Raw genomic sequence first — 20958 nt, 5'->3', positions numbered from 1 at the left:
AAATAGCGCATGTTGGGTCTTATGCCGGAGTCCGGATCCGGATGAAACGGACGCATGTGAACGCACGCATAGGCTTTCATTGCTATGCCGGGCGTCCGTTCCGTCCGTCCCGCATGCGGTCCGGCTCCGGCACGGCGATTCCGGACGGCGCCCGCTAATGTGAACCGGGCCTAATACTGGGGATAATGAAACAGAATAATCTTCGTCACACTGTCTCTTTAAAGGAATCAGCAGCCAAAAAGATAAAAATCCACTTTGCTCACCTGGGGCTTTCTCCAGCCCCTTGCAGCCGACTGTCCCACGCTGACTGCTCTGCTCTCCGCTGTGCAGAGGCAGACCTCGAGGTCATTACTGCGCCTGTGTGAAGCGCTGCTATCAATCCGAGGTTGTCCACGGCTTACTGCGCCTACGCAGTATTCCGTGGACACCGTGGGCTTGATTGACAGCGGCACTTCACGCAGGCGCAGTAAGGACGACCTCAAGGTCGGCCTCTGCACCGTGCGGGGAGCCCGGGACAGCGGAGAGATCGTCGTGGGACAGTCGGCCGCAAGGAGCTAGAGAAAGCCCCAGGTGAGTAAAGCAGATTTTTATCACTTTGGCTGATTCCTTTAAGTACATTTACTACCAGAATAAGTGATAAAGTTACAGACCTACATGGAAATTGTGAACATTAACAGAATTTGGAAACAAATGTGTTGAGCCAGATTAACCTCCTCTGTATCAGCAGAATTTTCATCCAGTTAGGCTGCGCGCACTCCCACGGGTCGGGCGCTCACGCCTCTTCAGACGCTGCGGCTTTTCTGAGATCAAAAAGTTCCCCTGCTTCTATCTTCTTCCTGGGAGCGAGATCGCTCGCTCCCAGGACTTTTTGACTGTGGCCATCTTGTGGCCAAATAGCAAACTACACCAAAAATCACTTTACATTCAATAAATGTTTTTACCCATGTAAAATCCCGTTTACCTTCCACACCAAAAAAATACACATACAAGTTTTAATTAAAAAAAAAAAAAAAAAAATTAATAATAAAAACAAAAAAACCAAATAGTTACCTAAGGGTCTAAACTTTTTAAAGATTCATGTCAAAGGAGTAGATCAAAATGATTTATTAAATTATGGGCTTCTAAATAGTGATGGACGCAAATTGAAAAAATGCACCTTTATTTCCAAATAAAATATTGCCGCCATACATTGTGATAGGGACATAATTTTAACGGGACATATGGGCAAATACAATACGTGAGTTTTAATTATGGAGGCATGTATTATTTTAAAACTATAATGGCTGAAAACTGAGAAATGATTTTTTACATTTTTTTCTTATTCTTCCTGTTAAAATGCATTTACAGTAAAGTGGCTCTTAGCAAAATGTACCACTCACAGAAAGCCTAATTGGTGGTGGAAAAAAAAAAATAGATCAATTCATTGTGATGAGTAGTGAAAGTTATTGGCAAATGAATGGGAGTTGAAAGTTGCTCAGATGTAAAAAAGACCAAAATTACTTACGGTAACGTCTTTTCCAGTAGTCGCGAAGACAGCACCCCTAATGAGACTTGTCTCCCTCCGAGCAACGGACAGGAAGCTGCAAAAGATTTAAAAAATTTGCATAATCAGGCGGTCAATAGTATAAATAGGCATAGTCTCTCACTCTACCTTCAGTTCTATACAAACGACACGGACACCAAATGATGCTTAATGTTTTTAATATCTCTCTTTCTCTCTCTATATATATATATATATATATATATATATATATATATATATATATATATATATATATATATATATATATATATATATATATATATATATATATATACATACACATAATATATATATTATTATTATTATTATTATTATTATTATTATTATTATTTTTGTACCCAGGGTGGGTTGTAGGGGTGCTGTCTTCGCGACTACTGGAAAAGACGTTACCGTAAGTAATTTTGGTCTTTCCCAGTACGTCTGCTCAGACAGCACCCCTAATGAGACGATATACACGATACATATATATATTTAGGGAGGGACCACAGCCTGCAGAACCTTTCTGCCAAATGATAAATCAGCGTTAGCTAACACATTAAGTCTATAGTGCTTTATAAATGTATTCTGGCTGGACCAGGTAGCTGCCCTGCATATCTGTTCGATGGAGGCTCCAGCCCTCTCTGCCCATGAGGTTGAAACAGCTCGCGTCGAATGTGCTCTCACTGGTGAAGATAGCTGTCTGCCTTGAATCTGATAAGCTGTCGCAATAGCCTGTTTTATCCACCTAGCCAGAGTGGTCTTAGATGCTCCTTTTCCTTTAGATTTTCCGGAAAAGATGACAAACATTGCCTCAGTCTGTCTCCATGATTTAGTTCTTTCCAGGTAATAAAGCAGACATCTCCTTACATCTAAGTGATGCAACTCTCTTTCTTTATCATTAGCTGGATTAGCACAAAAAGAAGGAATATACAGCTCCTGAGATTTATGAAATGTCGATACAACCTTGGGAAGGAAGGCAATGTCCAACCGCAATGTAACTCGATCATCAGATATCACACAGTATGGTTCTTTGATAGAAAGAGCTTGTAATTCCCCCAGTCGTCTAGCAGTAGTGATGGCTAATAGAAATGCAGTCTTAAGGGTTACCATCTTGTCTGATGCCTGTTCTAAGGGTTCAAACGGAGCTTTGCAAAGCCCCTGAAGGACTGTATTCAAGTCCCAAGTAGGTACTCTAGACCTTATAGTAGGCTTAATCCTCTTTAAAGCTTCAAAGAAACGGATCACTAAGTGTTCCTGAGCCAGTCTCCTCTCCAGAAATACAGACAAAGCAGAAGTTTGTACTTTAAGGGTGCTTATACTGAGTCCTTTCAGGAAACCATCATGTAAAAATTCCAGCACGGATGTGACAGAGTTATTGAGCATAGATTTTTCATTGCACCATTCATTAAACACTCTCCAGGCCTTTTGATAAATCTGACGAGTCACCTTCTTTCTACTCTGGATTAGAGTTTCCGCCAATCCATCAGAGAGTCCCTTTGCCTTTAACAATTTCCACTCAGGTTCCATGCTGTAAGATGAAGTAGATGTAGATTCTGGTGAAACACAGGTCCCTGAGACAGAAGGTCCGGGAGGAGAGGAAGAGTGATTGGCTGAGATATCGTTAAAGTCTGTAGTAACGTGAACCAAGGTCTTTTTGGCCAAAATGGTGCGATCAATATCACTCGAGCCTGATCCCGTATGATCTTGTTCAAGACCTTGGGTATGAGAGGCAATGGGGGGAATGCATACATCAGATGGTGACCCCAGTTCATGGAGAAGGCATCTATCGCCCAAGGCTTGTCTCGTGGATGGAGCGAACAAAACTTCTGATACTTCGTATTTACTTTCCTGGCGAATAAATCTACCTCCGGACACCCCCATAAGTCCGTAATCTGTTGAAGGACCTCCTGCTTGAGAGTCCACTCGTTCTGGTCCAGGGTCTTTCTGCTCAAGAAGTCGGCCAGATGGTTCGATGTTCCCTTCAAATGGCTGGCGCTTAGGGAATCCAGGTTTGCCTCTGCCCAGTTTAGAATTCGAGATGACTGACGCCACAAAAGATGACTCCTTGTTCCTCCTTGGCGATTTATGTATGCCACCACACTGCTGTTGTCTGATCTTATCAAAACATGCTGGCCCTTGATGTGGCTGCTGAAAGACTGTAATGCCTGCCATACCGCTTCCAGTTCTCTGCTGTTTGACGAGCGAGACCTCAGCTTGGTTGACCAACGACCTTGGGCTGGAAGAAGATCCAGGTGGGCTCCCCATCCCCACGAACTGGCATCCGTAGTTATAATTGTCTGATTTGGATACTGCCAGAGACGCCCCCTTGAAAGATGGTCTCGAATCTGCCACCATAGCAACGATACTTTGACATCGTGCGGGATCATCACCCTCTTGTCTAGGGAAGATTGCTTCCTGTTCCAACTTCTTAAGATCCATATCTGTAAGCTTCTCGAGTGAAACTGTCCCCACTGAACCGCAGGGAACGAAGCTGTTAATAGTCCCAACATCGCCATTGCCCTTCTCAGTGAAATGCTTCTTGATGTCTGAAAAGAGAGAACAGCATTAAGTATGGAAGAGATCTTCCTATCAGGGAGAAAAACTCTTTCATTCAAAGTATCAACATTGAACCCTAGATACTCCATATTCTGGCAAGGAGATAAGGAAGACTTTTCCCAGTTTACTAGCCACCCTAATGACTGAAGGAAGGCTATGCAAGAGTCAAGATGGGAACTCACTAAGCTTGCAGATGAACCCCAAATCAGTAAATCATCCAGATAGGCTATGATATTAATTGATTCCATTCTCAAGACTGCAAGTACTTCTGCCATGACTTTAGTAAACAACCATGGTGCTGAGGCTAACCCGAAGGGGAGAGCATTAAATTGAAAGTGTCTTACCTCTCCGTCCAGCAGGACTGCAAATCTGAGGAATTGCTGCGAGGACAGGTGGATAGGAATGTGCAGGTAAGCATCTTTCAGGTCCAGGGATGCCAGGAAGCAGTCCTTCTGTAAGAGACGAATCACAGACAAAATGTTGTCCATCCTGAACCTTCTGTATGTTACTGACTTGTTTAGACCCTTCAGGTTGATAATGAAGCGGAAGTCCCCTTGAGCCTTTTTGACCAGAAATACTGGCGAATAGAACCCCTGGCCTTTCTGACATGAGGGAACCTCCCTGATTACCTTCTTGTGGAGTAGAGATTTTACCTCGTTCTGAAGAGCAAGCTGCTTTAGCCTGTTTGAAGGTAAGGGAGTGAGAAGGAATCTCTGAGGAGGCGTGACATCGAATTCTATTCTGTACCCTTCTAATACAATGTGTAGGAGCCATGGATTTGTTCTGTAGAGCTGCCATGTCTCGAAGAAGTGGGAAAGTCTTCCTCCCACTGGGAGCCTGATGTCATTGTCTATTTGACTTGGTAATCGGGGGGTTGTTGGGCTTGTTCCTCTGGTTCCTATAAGGGGCCCATCTCCTTTTTGTGTTTGCTTTATCGTTACTCTCTGGCTTTGATGGCCCACGAAAGGGCCGTTTAAACTGAAAAGATCTCTTCCTAGTGGGAAAGTTTTTCTTTGTGTCAGCTGTTCTATCTAAGGTTTCGTCCAGTTTAGAACCGAACAAAAGACCCCCTTCACAAGGAATGCCGCAGAGTTTTGACTTAGACGAGTTATCGCCTCCCCAAGTCTTAACCCAAACTCCCCTTCTGGCAGAGTTCACTAGTGCAGTGGTTCTTGCTGTTAGCTTAACAGAGTCATCAGCGGCATCAGTAAGGTAATCAGCTGCATTAAACAAGTTGGGAAAATCTTTGAGTATCTCCTCCCTAGGTACTCCTGAAGCAATCTTGGCCTGCATCTCTAAAAGCCATGTTTTCATTGATCTACCCACTGCTGTGGATGCAACTGCAGGCTTGAAGGTCAGAGAGGAAGACTCCCAGGCTCTACGTAGGATATTGTCCATCTTTTTATCGATGGGATCTTTAAGATTCCCGAAATCCTCAAATAATAGGTCAGTCTTCCTTGACACCCTAGACAATGATGGGTCAAGCTTTGGCGGAGGACCCCAAAACCCCGAATCTTCGGGACTGAAGGGATAACGTTTGGACATAGATCGCGGCCAAAAGGCCCTCTTTTCTGGCATGTCCCATTCCTTCTTAATCATAGACTTGAGAGAGGAATGGACAGGAATAAAATGTGACTGGGGGTCCGCCAAGCTCTCGTACATTTGGTCGAGGGGTGTCAAGGATTTCTGCTCAGTTTTAATACCCATGGTACTATGTAAGGCAGAAATAAAATCCTTCATCAGTTCTGGGGAGAAGGCAAATTTCTGGGATTTATCTCCTTTTTCCCCAACTTCCTCTTCTGAAAGTTGTTCAAGAGAAGAAATCTCCCCTTCTGATAAATCGGATTCAATCACATCCTCAGCAGACCTCTTCCTCTTAGCACCGATAGGGAGAGGTAAATTCACAATAGAGCCTGCTGGGGATACTGGTGGGAGAGAGGCAGGAGGTGCATCAGAGATAATACTAGCAAGTGGATTAACTAGAGGCATAGTGACAGATGAGGCAGCAGCATCGGCTGCAGAGGAGGAAGCCATAGCAGAGTCCTTTATTTCCCTAATAGCTGTAGCCATCTCAGCTCTCATCCACCCCATCAAGTCTTTAAACACAGCAGGAGACTCATTTTTCACTACTTTATCGGTACAGGACTGGCATAATTTTCTAGAGCTGGAAGATACACGGTTATTGCAAATAGCACATCTCCTTTCAACCTTGCTGTCTGAGCGTTTGTCTTGACTGGAATGTGTCCCCGACTTATCCACTTTGTCAGACTTTTTAGGCTAAAATACAAACAAACAATAAGCCTATGTTAGCTACATAATCCTCTTAGCAGAAAAAACCACCAACAAAACTAGATAATAGCTAAGCAGTATGCCCCGCAGACTACTTGCCAGAGAGGATTCAGAGCCAGGTTCCACAGATAATGCAGTAGAGGATCCTGCAGCGTCCATGATCTCAGCCGACATCTGAGATATGGGAAAAAAGGTGGCTTTTCAACTATCGGCAAAGTGATTTGCATAATTACCCCCAATCACCTGATACATTTCGTCCAGCTGGCGCTGTCCCGCCGCGGCCCCTGCCGCTATCTGCTCTGCAGCGCTTCCTGGTCACGTGGGACGCCTCTACGTGACGACTTCCGGTTTCTCCGAGCGGAAGTTCCTGGAGCGCGCATAAATCTGCCGCCTTGCTGGGAGAAGCCTCCTGAATGCTGCTAGTCACATCATACCGCTCTCCCCTGGAGCGGACTATCAGGAGACCTTGCAGCAAGCCCCAGTCATCTGACCGGATGGCACCTTGAGACCTCTCCCTCCTTCACGTCCGGACAGGAAACTAGAACTGAAGGTAGAGTGAGAGACTATGCCTATTTATACTATTGACCGCCTGATTATGCAAATTTTTTAAATCTTTTGCAGCTTCCTGTCCGTTGCTCGGAGGGAGACAAGTCTCATTAGGGGTGCTGTCTGAGCAGACGTACTGGGAAATTCTCAATCCTGTAGGCTGAAGTGGTTAAAAGAAAATAAGTGCTACTTACCCGGGGCTTCCTCCAGCCCCAAGCACCCAGCATGTCCCGGTCCCCGGCGATGACGTCAGGTAGACAAGGCGCCAGAGGCACTGTCAATCAACGCCACGTGGACCGGAGCGTACTGCGCAAGCACAGAACTACTGCGCCTGTGCAGTACGCTCTGGTGCACGTGGCGGTGACCGACAGCGCAGGCACAGTACAGGCCGACCTCCAGGTTGGTCTGACGGCATCGGCGGGGACCGGGACGCAACGGAGGGGACTGGGATGCAGCAGCGGCAGACCCCCCAAACCCCCCCCTCCACACACACGGCATCCATTTCCGATTTGGTTCAGGACTAAGGTATCCTTCAAGTTGAATTACTGAAATAAATGGGACTTGTGCATGATATTCTAATTTTTCAAATTTCACCTGTAGGCCATACGATATGCTGGAGAAACTGAAGGAATACTTCCAGCACAGCAAGCAACTATATACCAATGGCCGAGATTATTATTTAGTACTTATATAGCGCCAACATCTAACGCAGTGCTGTACAGAGGATTTATTGTCTTGTCACTTAACTGTCCTTCAGAGGGGCTCACAATCTAATTCCTACCATAGTCATGTCTATGTATGTATTGTGTAGTTTATGTAGCGTAGTCTAGGGCCAATTTATGGTATTATAATTTATTAACTTCTCTGTAGGTTTTTGGGATGTGGGAGGAAACCCAAGTGCCCAGAGGAAACCCACGCAGACAAGGGGATAACATACAAACTCCTTGCAGATGTTGCCCGACTAGGATTCGAACTGGGGACCCAGAGTTGCAAGGCAAGAGAGCTAATCACTACACCACCGTGCTTTCCCAAATCAGGGAACGTATCAATGAGAACTAATGCCAGGCATACACGGCACGTTTTATGCACCGGATCGAGCCAGCGGCTCGATGCCGACGCATCTCCGCTCGTCCGCGCGGATCGATTGCCGCTCGTCCCCGCCGGCGCTTCCTTATCACCGCTCGATTCCTTGCCATTGTCCGCTGGCGGGGATCAAGCGGGCGAGGGTCGACCAGCATGATTCAGCTAGTCGATACACAGTACAGAAACGTACAGTGTATCCCCAGCATAATACATACTACGCAGGGACCAGGTTTTGAAATCTATTTTGAGCTAACAACTTTTGGTGTCCTTTAGTCCGTAGCAAATTCAATTTACCCAGGGCCACATCATAGCTATGCAAGTTGGATCTTAAAAGGGAACCAGAGATGACTGCAATAAGAAAAAAATTATACATACCTGAGGCTTCCTCCAGCCCCATCCACCTGGATCGATCCCACTCTACAGCTACGAGAACCGGGTCCCGGCACTGACGTCGGAGCCAGCCTACGCAGGAGAAGTGCGCCCTCTACATATCTCTCCAGCGGCTGCTGGAGAGATACGCAAACAGCTCACTTCTCTTACTCTAGACTGACGGCAGTGCGGGGAGACTGTTCTCGTAGCTGCAGGCAGCAGGGGACGGCAGCGTGGAAGCGATCCAGGCGGATGGGGCTGGAGGAAGCCCCAGGTATGTATATCTTTTTCATTTTTTTCATCTCTGGATCACTTTAAAGTGGATCCGAGATGAAAAACTATAGCAAGTAACTGGTCTATATATATATATATCTTATCTAAAGTTTAGATAGTTTACACAGCAAATCTAGCTGCAAACATCTAATAAAAAATGATTATTTCTTCCTGTGATACAATGACAGCAGCAATGTTTGTAAACATTACACAGAGGCAGGCTTTTCTGTATCTTGTGCACTCAGCTTGTGAAAAAAACCTAATCATCCCTACTCCCCTCTGCCTCTGAAATCAATGGCTAGTAACACCACCTCCTCCTCCTCCTGCCCAGACTGAGCTCCCGTGAGCCCTTGCTACTGCCAAGGCTCTCTGAAAACCTGTGGGTGTGGTTTATTTAGTTTATAGGGAATTAAAGAGTATTAAAACAAAAACAAAAAAGTATTTGGCTTGAGAAATGGCCTATAAACAATCGGAAAGGAACAATTATGCAATGAGTAAAAGTTCACCTCGGATCCACTTTAAGAGCAACTTTAGATGCTCCAGACAACATGTGGTTAGACAGCTCACTTGCCAGACAACACACTTGTCTATGTGGTTTGGTGCCCATGTTTCAGATTTTTTTTTTTCATTGACAAAGCTCAACGCATCCTGAAACAAAGGATGCAGGAACATCTAAAGTCTATACAGTCTAGAAAGGGCTGTCCACGACTAAACTTCAGGCTCCACCATGAAGGGAATGCCAATAATCTCACGGTTTCAGCTCTAGAGACAGTAGCGACACCAACGCAGAGGAGGCAATAAGGTGAAACTCAAGGAAAGCATCCTTGGTCATAGAAACGGAAAGACATGGGCCCACAAGCTTATTTGGATGAATCAATTTACATTGCTTTGCTGTAACATTCCATTTCCCCTTCTCCTTATCTACTCCACCTCCTTCTCTTCTGCCTCATTTAGCACTGGCTCCCACGCGGGTGCGCTGACGTCATCGGACGTCCTCCGTGCTGTACTGCGCAGGCGCAGAACTACTGCGCCTGCGCAGTACAGCACGGAGGACGTCCGATGACGTCAGCGCACCCGCGTGGGATGCTGAAGAGCCCGTCCTTGGAGCGCAGAAGAGCCCGACCTGGCAGCCGGCCTGGCCAGGTCGGCCACCGAAGACGACCGGAAGCCTCTGGTGCGGCGGCGAGGGCACCTCCTGCCTGCCATGGGCTGGAGGAAGCCCCAGGTAAGTGGATATGGATTTTTATTTTTTTAAAGGTTTCCCTGAACCTTCCCTTTAAACAACATTACACTAGTCATTTTATGTGTTCTATTCATTTTGTGCTGTGTTTAATGTTTTAATGCAAAATAATAATGGTTTCATATAACGTGAAGTAAAAGTACCTTATTACTAAAGGGGCCCATACACTCAGCCGATTTTCTGGCCGATCGATAGCAAATCGGTTGGCCAATCGACCGATCGATGGCCGATTTCGATCGATTTCGATGGATTTCCATCGAACTAGCAGGGTGGAAATTTTAGGTCGATCTGATGAGATTACTTATCAGTTTGCATTGGCCTTAATGGAAATCTGATGGCAAAAAAATGCCATCAGATCGAATTTCAACAGATTTCAAACTGAAATCTATTGGAATTCTATCCTGGTAAAAAATGTTCTAAAAACGCATCAGATAGATCAGATGCATTTCTTATCTATCTGCTGCCAATCTGACGAGTGTATGGGCACCTTAAGTGTGACATTTTAATTCTCATCTTCAGCAGATAACAAGAATACATGCCTTGATTCGGACCGAGATCTTGATTTCGATCTTGAACGTCTAGAACCTTCTTTAGATCTTGACCGTGCAGGAGAGCGATTGGGAGAATGACTTGCAGATTTTCCAGATCGACGAGCACTTAGACTCCTTGAAGCAGATCGAGATTCCTGAACACAAATAGAGCAAATTTAACCACACATTCGATACAGACGTTTAAGAATACTTAACTAAAGCTTATTTGGAGTTGAATGTGCCAATTCTAAATAGTCTATAAAAAAAGAGGTCTGGGCTTAATTTTAATTACATATTTCCCTTTTGTTTACCCTGTATGCATTCTTAAACATATAATGCATGCATGTATTCTGGAAAAATATACAGGGACACAGAAACAGACTAGTAATTACTTAGCGTAGAGAATTATGATTCCAGATTACTTCTTATCTTAACTTCATTTTTATTTCTTTCTTCATTTCTTCAGTCATTGAAATTCTGACTTCTTTTTCATCTTCCCCACTTCATACACATTTCTGATTATTCTACAAGTAGGACTTCAGTTCTGACAATTAGCATGCATAGTTTTTTTTTCTAAATTTTCAAATTCAGCTTCACTTATTTCTGAGCTTCAAATAATTCTCATATATTAAACGTGTCAAATGACGACTTCTGTATTTTCCTTCTTCAATTTTAACCTTGACAGAAAAAGAACAGGATGGAGTTTAAATTCTTGAGGATCATATAACTCATGTGAGAAAGAGTTAAAAATAAAAGCAAAAATGCCATATCACCTGAGTTTTCATATTTAGACACTTTAAATTTTGTCTATAAATATAATCATTTTAAGAAGTTAGCCAAGATAGTAAACCCCTTCACTAAAATTACAAGTATTCACCTTTCCCAAAGGGACCCCTATATTAATAAAAATAATTATCAACTTTTGGCAGGCTTGAAGACCCACTTGCATAGAATAGATTTGTAAAAAAAAAAAAAAAAAAAAGCTAGTAACAGAACTTTTCAAAAATTACAATTCTCTAAAAAGCCACATTAAGAAAGAAATTTAAAAAAAGAAATTCCCCTGGGGCGTACTTACCTTGGGAAGTAAGCCTCTAGATCCTAATGATACTTTCCCTGTCTCCCACGCTGGCAGCCTGGAGCACAAGCAGACAATATTTACTTTTGTCTGCTGGCACAGTAGTGGCTCTAGACTGACAAAAATAGCCAGGCCCGATCGGGTCTACCCTACTGTGTAGTCAAACCATGTGCGCAGTAGAGCAGGCCCCGACCGGAATGCTGCTACTGCGTCTGCACACACTGCTAACGAGCCCTTGCTGACAGAACTTTGGGGGTCCCAGCACAAGATCCCCTCTGGTGAAGATGATGGGGGAAGCCTCTTTAGGATCCAGAGGAGGGGATGCAACGCGGCGCCAAGCACATGAACGACGGGGACAAATACTCACTTGCCGGGTCCTGCACACTGTACTGGCTTCATTCTACTTCCTGTTCTTGCGTCCCATTTACCTGAAACAGCGCCAAGGAGATGATACGCAAGAACAGGAAGAAGAATGAAGCCAGTACAGCGTGCAGGACCCAGCAAGTGAGTATTTATCTATATCGTTTTGTAAGCAATTTCATGAGCATTTGACGATCTTGGTTGCAATTTTAAAAAAGTGTACGCTTTTTGCTAGCTATTGGTGGTTTCAAATTATTTTTTACAAATTGCAGTAATTCAAAATCACACACACAAATCCCTATGTATAGCGACTGATTAGCGATTTGTCAGCACTTTAATATTTTACACTGGAGCGCAAATGCTCCCAAAACACAGGATGTCCTGCGATTGCGATTTGCTTAAGTGGAATACGTCCCATCCACTTCCATTGGCAAATGGTTTTAGGGAAATCTAAAGAGATTCCTAAACGCTCAAAAAAAAAAAAAAACTAGGGTTCCTACCCTTAGGGCCCATTCACACTTATGCAAACCGCTATAGATTAATGCCAGCTATTTGTACACGATAAATGCATATCAACCACTTAATCCACCGCTACAGTATATCTACGTCATCTGTGGCATCCTCCAAGCCACAATGACGTAGATATTCGATTTGAAGTTAAAGCCCTGCAGTGCACCATCAGAGCGCTTCCAAGCGCACCCTCCGGCACTCTCAGCTGCCTTACTAATTGGAGAAAGGGAACATGTTTCCTTGTAGCCAATTGGTGATCCCCCCGCGGATGAATGATCACCACTGTAGCAAACCGCGTGATCCTTCATCTCCCCCTCCTCCATGCACAGCCAAAAAATAAAAAAAAAATATTCAATCAAGCTGCCTCTCTCACCTTTCCTCGTTCCAGCGATGAGCCTGCAGCCCGAGCATCCGATCCCCGCTCTGTACTAAGTAACCAGCATTACGCTGCTGAGTGTAGGGCGGGGATCGGATGCTCGGGCTGTAGGCTCATCGCTGGAACGAGGTAAGGTGAGAGAGGCAGCTTGATTTACTTTTTTAGGCAATCTGTGCACGGAGGGGCTCCCTTAAGGGGGGGGGGGTTTTGGGGGCGCACATCTGGCTATTCACATGAGGGGGGGGGAATAGGTTTTTTTATAGAGGGTGCCAGGTAACTGGGGGGGGGGTAACCTAATACTGGGGCACATCTGGCTATAATTGGTGGGGGGCATTCTGGGGGCACATATGGCTATAATGGAGGAAAGGTTATCCTGGGGACACATCTGCCTAGAATGAGGGTTGCCAATCCTGGCAGCGTTACTGTTTCTCTGTACTGGGGGGGGGTGGTACATACAAGGGACACATCTGACTATACCGGGGGTGCTGATATTGGGGTCACATCTGGCTATACTGGGAAGGTTTGGCTGATACTCGGGACAAATCTGACTATATTAGGGGGGACATAAAACTGGTGGCATAGTTTTTATCACTGTGGCACTTTTTATTTTTAAAATGGAATTGTTAAAGGAATACTGTAGGGGGGGGGGGGGTCAGGGGAAAGTTAGTTGAACTTACCTGGGGCTTCTAATGGTCCCCCACAGACATCCTGTGCCCGCGCAGCCACTCACCGATGCTCCGGCCCCACCTGCGGTTCACTTCTGGAATTTCAGACTTTAAAGTCTGAAAACCACTGCGCCTGCGTTGCGGTGTCCTCGCTCCCGCTGATGTCACCAGGAGTGTATAGCACAAGCCCAGTATGGCCTGTGCCTGCGCCATACGCTCCTGGTGACATCAGCGGGATTGAGGACATGGCAACGCAGGCGCAGTGGTTTTCAGACTTTAAAGTCTGAAATTCCAGAAGTGAACAGGAGGCAGGGCCAGAGCATCGGTGAGCGGCTGCACGGGCACAGGATGCCTGCAGGGGACCATTAGAAGCCCAGGTAAGTTCAACTCATTTTCCCCCGACCCCCTACAGTATCCCTTTAAAATCTGAGAAATATTGCATTTTTTTATTTGTTGCTTTTTTTCCATTAAAATGCCTAGAAAACAAAATTGTTCTTGAGACTAAATACCCCCCCATTGAAAGCCTGGTTTGTCTTAAAAAGGGACATAGCTAAAACGTCAAAACTGCTCTGATCCATAAGTCTGCTTTCACAGTGCGATGTTAAAGTCGCACATTATAAAAAGTAATAACGCAGACTAACGCACAGCAACACAAAGTATGTGCGACATTCACAGTGCTCACGTTGCGTTGTGTGTAACGTGTAGCAATATTTAGAAAGTGCTGCATGTTGTGCGTTATTAGCTGCGTTGGACTGTTTGCACATGCTCAGTAATTTTTTTTTTTTTTTTTTTAAATGTGACGCATGCGCCGTTTTCGTTCCATCAGTGTGCACCGAAAACGGCGCACCAAGAGACATAACGCATTTTAAAATAGCGTCAAACTTCAAAACCAACATGCGTTGCGTTAGGGGCACGTTGTGCGACTGACGCATCAAACGCAACGTCCCACTGGGAAAGAGGCCTAAGGGGAAAACAAGGTCTGGATGCGAAGTGGTAAAAAAACAAACAAACAAAACAAAAAAAACACATTTGTGGGTTTTTTTTAGCAAAAAAAAGCTAATCACCCCCAACCTACCCCCTCCTTCCCCGATTGCAATCCCAGTTGCTCAAAAGATGCTTCAACATGCTGCATGTAATGCGTTTGCATCTAGTGCTGATTGCGAATCACTGGCGATCACGGCAGTGAGACCACTGCCATATAGTTAACATTGCACTTGTCCCTTTAAAAGCGCTAGCGATTAGTGGTAAACACCCATTATTTGCCGAGTGTGAATGGGCCCTTAGGAACTAGAGATGGTCAGTAAGGTCGTAAATATCTGGCTGGCATGCAACATGTATGCAGTTTGGAAGTAGGCCAAAGTCTGAATGACGGCCGTTCTACATAGCATGAATTTTGCTGATCGCACCATGATTAGTAATTGCGGTACCCTGTACAGAGTGCTGAAATCCATTTTTGGCCCAATTGCAATTCTGCGGTTTGCCCGCATTTAAGACTGTTAACCTGCTGAGAGGTCTGGACGAGCTCAGCTCGTCCAACACCGCCAGAGGCTGCCGCTCAGGCCCTGCTGGGCCGATTTTCGTCAAATAAAAAGCAGCACACGCAGCCGGCACTTTGCCAGCCGCGTGTGCTGCCTGATCGCCGCCGCTCTGCGGCGATCCGCCGCGAAAGAGGGTCCCCCCAGCCGCCTGAGCCCAGCGTAGCCGGAACAAAAAGTTCCGGCCAGCGCTAAGGGCTGGATCGGAGGCGGCTGACGTCAGCTGACGCCGATGACGTCACTCCGCTCGTCGCTATGGCGACGATGTAAGCAAAATAAGGAAGGCCGCTCATTGCGGCCTTCCTTGTTTATTCTGGGCGCCGGAGGTGATCGGAAGAACGCCTCCGGAGCGCCCTCTAGTGGGCTTTCATGCAGCCAACTTTCAGTTGGCTGCATGAAATAGTTTTTTTTTTATTTAAAAAAAACCCTCCCGCAGCCACCCTGGCGATTTAAAGTGGTCTAACACCCAGCATTTCAACTTTGCTTTAAAAGATTGCTTACAGCTTATAAACTATTATGCCAGATTTTTTTTTTTTTTTTAGCAGAAATTCACTGAATGGATTAAACATGACATTTTAGTGCTGCATTTAGCTAGAAATGCTCCTCGTGCTTGCTTGTTTAGTTACAAATGTATCTACCTACAATGTAACAAACAAACACTGCTCTGAGAGAACAAAGAGGGCTTCCCCGGCAGGCTTTTCAAAGGTCTATTTGTATTACAAATAAAGATACATTTTGTAACTACAGATAAGAACGGATGCGGATTCCTAGTTAAATCCAACACTAAAATGTCATGTTTAACCCATTCAGTGAATTTCTGCTTAAAAAAAAATCTGGCATAATAGTTTGTAAGCTGTAAGCAATCTTTTAAAGCAAAGTTGTAATGCTGGGTGTTAAACCGCTTTAATCAGAACGCCAGGGTGGTTAAATGAACAAGAGTGCACACAAATCGCATTGGAAAAACATGCTATGCGATTTCCCATAGAAAAAAAAAAAATTTCCTGCTTTGTACCACATTGGGTAACAACAAAACCATGTGCAAATCGTGATCGCAATTGCTTCTTTTCATAACGGAAGAGACATACAACATACACTAAGAGCCTGTTTCCACTAGGGCTGAATGTAGCCTGAACCTGCAGCATTTCCCCACAGGTTAGTTGATTGGGGAAACGTTGCAGATTTCTGCAATGGGCTGCTGTCCGAATCACACAGTTTTTCTATTCTGGGCGACATGCTGAAGTTTCCCGCAGCACATGAATCAGATTTGGGCTACAGCTTTGCAGCAGCAAGGGTACCGTGTCCCAAGTCGGAAACTGATGCGGCACCCAATGAAAATAAGCCCTAAACCTGCATGCAAGCAGAAATTATTACCATCTCACTGACTGGTGAGTTGGTGATTGAACTTAAATTATCAGCCTGAGGACCCTATTCCACTGTGAGCGTTTGAGACGCTGATTCGCAAATCGCTAGGGTTAGCTAAATAACAGGAATCGCAGTAGGTTTTTTCTACTAGCGTGAATCGATTTTTACAAAAGCGCAATTGTGCCTTGGATTGTTTTTTACCACGATTGCATTGCATAGTAAAATCGCGAGAAAAAGATAGGACTTGTTGAATCGCAATCGCTAGCGTTTAGCGAAGTGCTAGTGATTGCTAGTGGAAAAGGGCCCTTAGTGATATTTCATTTTTTCTGGCTTGGATGCATATTTAACGCAGCTTGGAATAGGGACAAATACTGTTGCTGATGAATGGGACGAGCCAAAACCCAAGGTGCATGCAATTTGGAAAAATTAGCATCTTAATGATTATCTTGTAACTAGTCAGTAAGAAATAGACATGAGATGTGAATGATGCTACCTACACACATGCGACAACGATCGTTCGTTGAGAACGAACTTTTAATTGATGAAAGAACAACCTAAGTAAAGATAGTTTTAAAAGGTGTGTAACGATCTGATCGTTAGAACGAACGTTACATCACGTAAAGCAACTATTGCGCCTGCGCATAAAAATGAGAAGTTTCACAGAGAAATAGTGAAATGCGCATGTCAAGCCTAGTACGAATGACCGTTTCCAACGATGTACTACTTTTGAAACCGATCGTCGTTGGTTAAAATCCGCCGAGACAGAACTTTCTTTTGTAACGATTTGGCTCGTTTGTCTTAATAGTCGGTGGTTCATTTTTTGTAACGATCGTCGTTGGTAAAGAACGGGGAACGATCGTTACAAACGACTATAGTCGCATGTGTGTACGCACCTTAAGACTGGCATAAACAAATGTGATGCAAATTGTACACAACTTGGAAATGGGCTGGTAAAAAACAGGCTGTACATCCGATTGGCCGAATTCCAACCTTCATAGAATTTGCATGCAAGCCTAGATTAGCATTTCATTGACCATCTCTAGAGATGATAAAAGCAAATCTAGGAGGTTTGCAAATGAATATTTTAGATGCTTACTTGGGAGAGGAAAGCCTCTGGATCCCCAGAGGCTTCCCCCATCCTGCTCTGCCAAGCTGTTCCAGCGCAGAGACCGCTAAAGCTTGTGGCTGCCCTGCCCCTGCACATTAGCACGCTCCCACTTTGGCGGAAAAAGCAATGGGCACTAGTCTACCTTTAGGGAACCTAGCAGAAAACCTCATAGGGAAATTCAGCTGAAGTGATTGGGTGGACCCAGTCTCGAACTTCTAGGTTTCCAATAAGTTGTAGTACACTACGCCCACACTATTTGGACAATAACCTTGCTGGACAGACAAAGCGCTGGAATGGCACAGTGGACTATTCAGGCGGACCCAAAGCAAACTTTTTTTTAATTCAAAATATTTAGTTGCACCACTCTGACACATACAAAGATAAACACTCCTTCAAGTCTGCGAGCATTTCAGTGCATGCTTTTCACCCTTCTCTTTTCATTACTAGGGTTATACAGGTGGCAGCCATTTAGCAGTTCCTCCTTTGCCGGACACCACCTAATCCATCAGTTTGCCGAATTCTGTACCAGCAATATGAAAAGGGAGAGGTTCCTCCCAAAAAAATGTCAAATATTTTATATTTGTCATCATGCAGCCGAAAAAATGCTGCTATTTATTATGATAATTTAGAAAAAAGATTTTATTTCTGAAAGCTTGTATTTTTAATTTGGGTCCACTTTCAGGCGAGTAACCCATTTGGGACACTATTTCCCCCTACAGGTACCCTTTAATCACATTCTTGTCTGACTTGATACACATTTTGTTGCAATCTGTGTGAAAACTGATTGTCACAAAAGCAGCTGCTGATAATTTTAATTGATCTAGTTTCAATGTGCATACAAACTGGAAACAAGCTTGCATCAACTCAAATATTTGCAATACAATAATCTAGTTTCTGTATCAGCTAGTCACTATCATGGGACAGGCTGATAAAAAAAATGTACTCTAATAATGCCGGGCATAGAAGCATCGATCCGGCGGCCGATTAGCCGCCGTATCGACTCCAGCCGCGTCCCCGCGGATCGATTCCCGCTCGTCCCCGCCAGCGGTACTTAGCCGCTCGATTCCCTGCCATTGTCCGCCAGCGGGCGCGGGTCGAGTGGCTTGATTGGGCCAGCTGAATATTATCAGCTGGCCAATACATGGTACAGAAACGTACCATGTATCCCCAGCATTACAGGGAGACAAAAACAAAAAGATTCTAATCATCTATACTATAGTATCAAGTAATTTGGGCTCCATCTTTTGCCGATGCCCAAATTAGCTTCTGAGCCCACCAGAGCCGTAATTCACATTACAAACTATGGCGACAGAAGAGTGTTCTGTTTGAGGAGAACAGGGTTATGTTGAAGTGCATTTTCTGATACTAATAGTTTTAAAGGGTACCTGACATGCATACATTTGAAATTGAAAGCAAAAAAACAGGAGGAGCGCTCCATAGTGTGATACCTTTTAATTAAATGAAAAACTGCGCAATAAAAGTTACACTTACTAGATGTATATGGACAATAGGCATTAAAATTGGCATATAGCCCAGAGAAAACATCCCCTCATGGAAGCAGAACCTGAAGCTGCAGTGGCCAGCGGCAGCAAGGATCCAGATGGTAAATGGACAGCAGGTATCTCTTCGAGGTGACTGTGTGCAGGTTACGTCAAGACGCGTTTCGGCGTATCCACGCCTTCGTCCGTTAACTGCTTCAGGTTCTGCTTCCATGAGGGGATGTTTTCTCTGGGCTATATGCCAATTTTAATGCCTATTGTCCATATACATCTAGCAAGTGTAACTTTTATTGCGCAGTTTTTCATTTAATTAAAAAGGTATCACACTACGGAGCGCTCCTCCTGTTTTTTGCTTTCCTTTTCAATAGCTCGCTCACAGCCAAGTGTTCAAGGAGTTGCTAGTGTGTGATCAGTCTGCAGGCCACATTGACCATTCACCTGCGTCAGCGCAAGATTGTACATTTTTTTTTATACATTTGAAATTGGTGCCAGTAGACTTGGGCGCAGGATACAGCCGGTATATGGCTGATCCTGCTGCTGCACAAGTCCGGGCCGTGTTCATTACTATTCCCCCTCCAGGCAGCCATGGATAGTAGGGGGAATGATATAATTCAGCTTCCAGCGATTGCTGGAGCCACGGTCATCATGTCACTGGAGAAAACTTAAGTTAAGTATAAATAGGGGCCAGTGAACCATCTCCAGTTCACTTTAAATCAATTATTAGGTTGCACTAATACCTACAAATTATTGCAACCAGTTGCAAAAAACTAACAAAGTTTGCAAAAACTTTAACCACATGGGAATTGTTCTTACAAGCTTTAGTAGGAGACAGGAATTGTTCCAATCCGGTGTCTTTCTTGCATTTATCTTTTTAGAAATGAAGCTGGCTATCACTTTACAAGCTGCATCAGGAAGCTAAAAGGCGCCATTAGTGACTGCGGCTATCGCACCGCCCCACACATCGGTTTCCTCTCACTCCCCTCAGCGATCAGCAAGGGAATACACAAGGCAATAAAGCCAGGACTTCATCAAATACACCTGGCCATTCCGCCACGGCCACTTCATAACCGATCGAAGCCATTTTAAAAAGAAAAGTCACACAAGATGGCGGAAGAAATAAAATCGACATACAACAACCACGCTGTTGGGCCGCAACATAACAAAACCTCATAACGATCTGTACACAACAAGCAACCATAACATCCATCGCAACCATAGCATCCATCGCTTTTCAAAGGGTAAAACAAACGGAATCATCAAAACACAATAGACATAGCGCACTACCAGTCATAACTGTACAGACGCAGGCAAAGCATCCATCCACACTGCTTACACCACCAGCATTACTAACCCGATCGCCATAATTCTGCTCCCCGCTGTCGCTCATCTTCGCTGCTCGCCCCGCGCAGACACCAGCCGAATCCCCGGAACACGCCGCGGCCGCACTACTAGTACTGCTGCGTGCAACCTAGAGGAAGCCTAGTCTCCACCCCCCTGGATAGCAAGCGTTTCCTGCTGTGCACTGAGTCTGCGCACAGCAAACGCTGCCACCTACTGGCCTGCTCTTGCTTCACACGCAATACAGTAGTCCTACTACTGTACACTACAGCAATAGTTCGGTTCAATCAGTTTGATTGCGTCTGCCTGAACTATGCTGCACACAAAGTATATTCAAATGAACATGTACCTTGACAATTTAGAAAATGTCAATCAAATACTATAATCCATTGTTCTGCTGCTTTGTGCAGTACAAAATGATGTAGAGTAGCATAAGCATTCATTCCCATGCACCCCACACATACCCTATATAAAACCTGAGGATGCCATAATGCCTGGTGGCCAAGCAATGACCAATAGCTTTGTTCTCTTCGATCACCTGCATCATGACACAACTGTGCTACTCCATCTGCCCCCTCCCCCACACATTGCAACAACACATCGCAAGCCTGCATGCTAGCAACACATCTGTACCAATGTCGGCACTGCAATCCCGCTAGGCAACATTCATTGACTGTGTTTACAGGCCTTTAAGGTAGTCGTGCACACATAGATTGCCACCC

General features: G+C 44.8%; 1 protein-coding gene across 1 annotated transcript in view; it reads right to left on the bottom strand.

The window, feature by feature from the left end:
- The window catches only part of TRA2B (transformer 2 beta homolog), a 35647-nt gene extending 15257 nt beyond the window's left edge, over window positions 1-20390 (bottom strand). The window contains exons 1-2 of the mRNA XM_068244839.1: window positions 20250-20390; window positions 10418-10563 (exon numbers count right to left, since the gene is read on the bottom strand). Of these exons, the coding sequence (XP_068100940.1) occupies window positions 10418-10563; window positions 20250-20285 (182 nt within the window). The 5' untranslated portion in view covers window positions 20286-20390. The remainder of the gene's footprint in view (window positions 1-10417; window positions 10564-20249) is intronic.
- Window positions 20391-20958: the final 568 nt, after the last annotated feature.

Source organism: Hyperolius riggenbachi, chromosome 7 (genome assembly GCF_040937935.1).
Source record: "Hyperolius riggenbachi isolate aHypRig1 chromosome 7, aHypRig1.pri, whole genome shotgun sequence".
NCBI classification, from domain to species: Eukaryota; Metazoa; Chordata; class Amphibia; order Anura; family Hyperoliidae; genus Hyperolius; species Hyperolius riggenbachi.
Note: the sequence above shows the minus strand (reverse complement) of the source record. Positions and strands in the feature narration are given on the sequence as shown.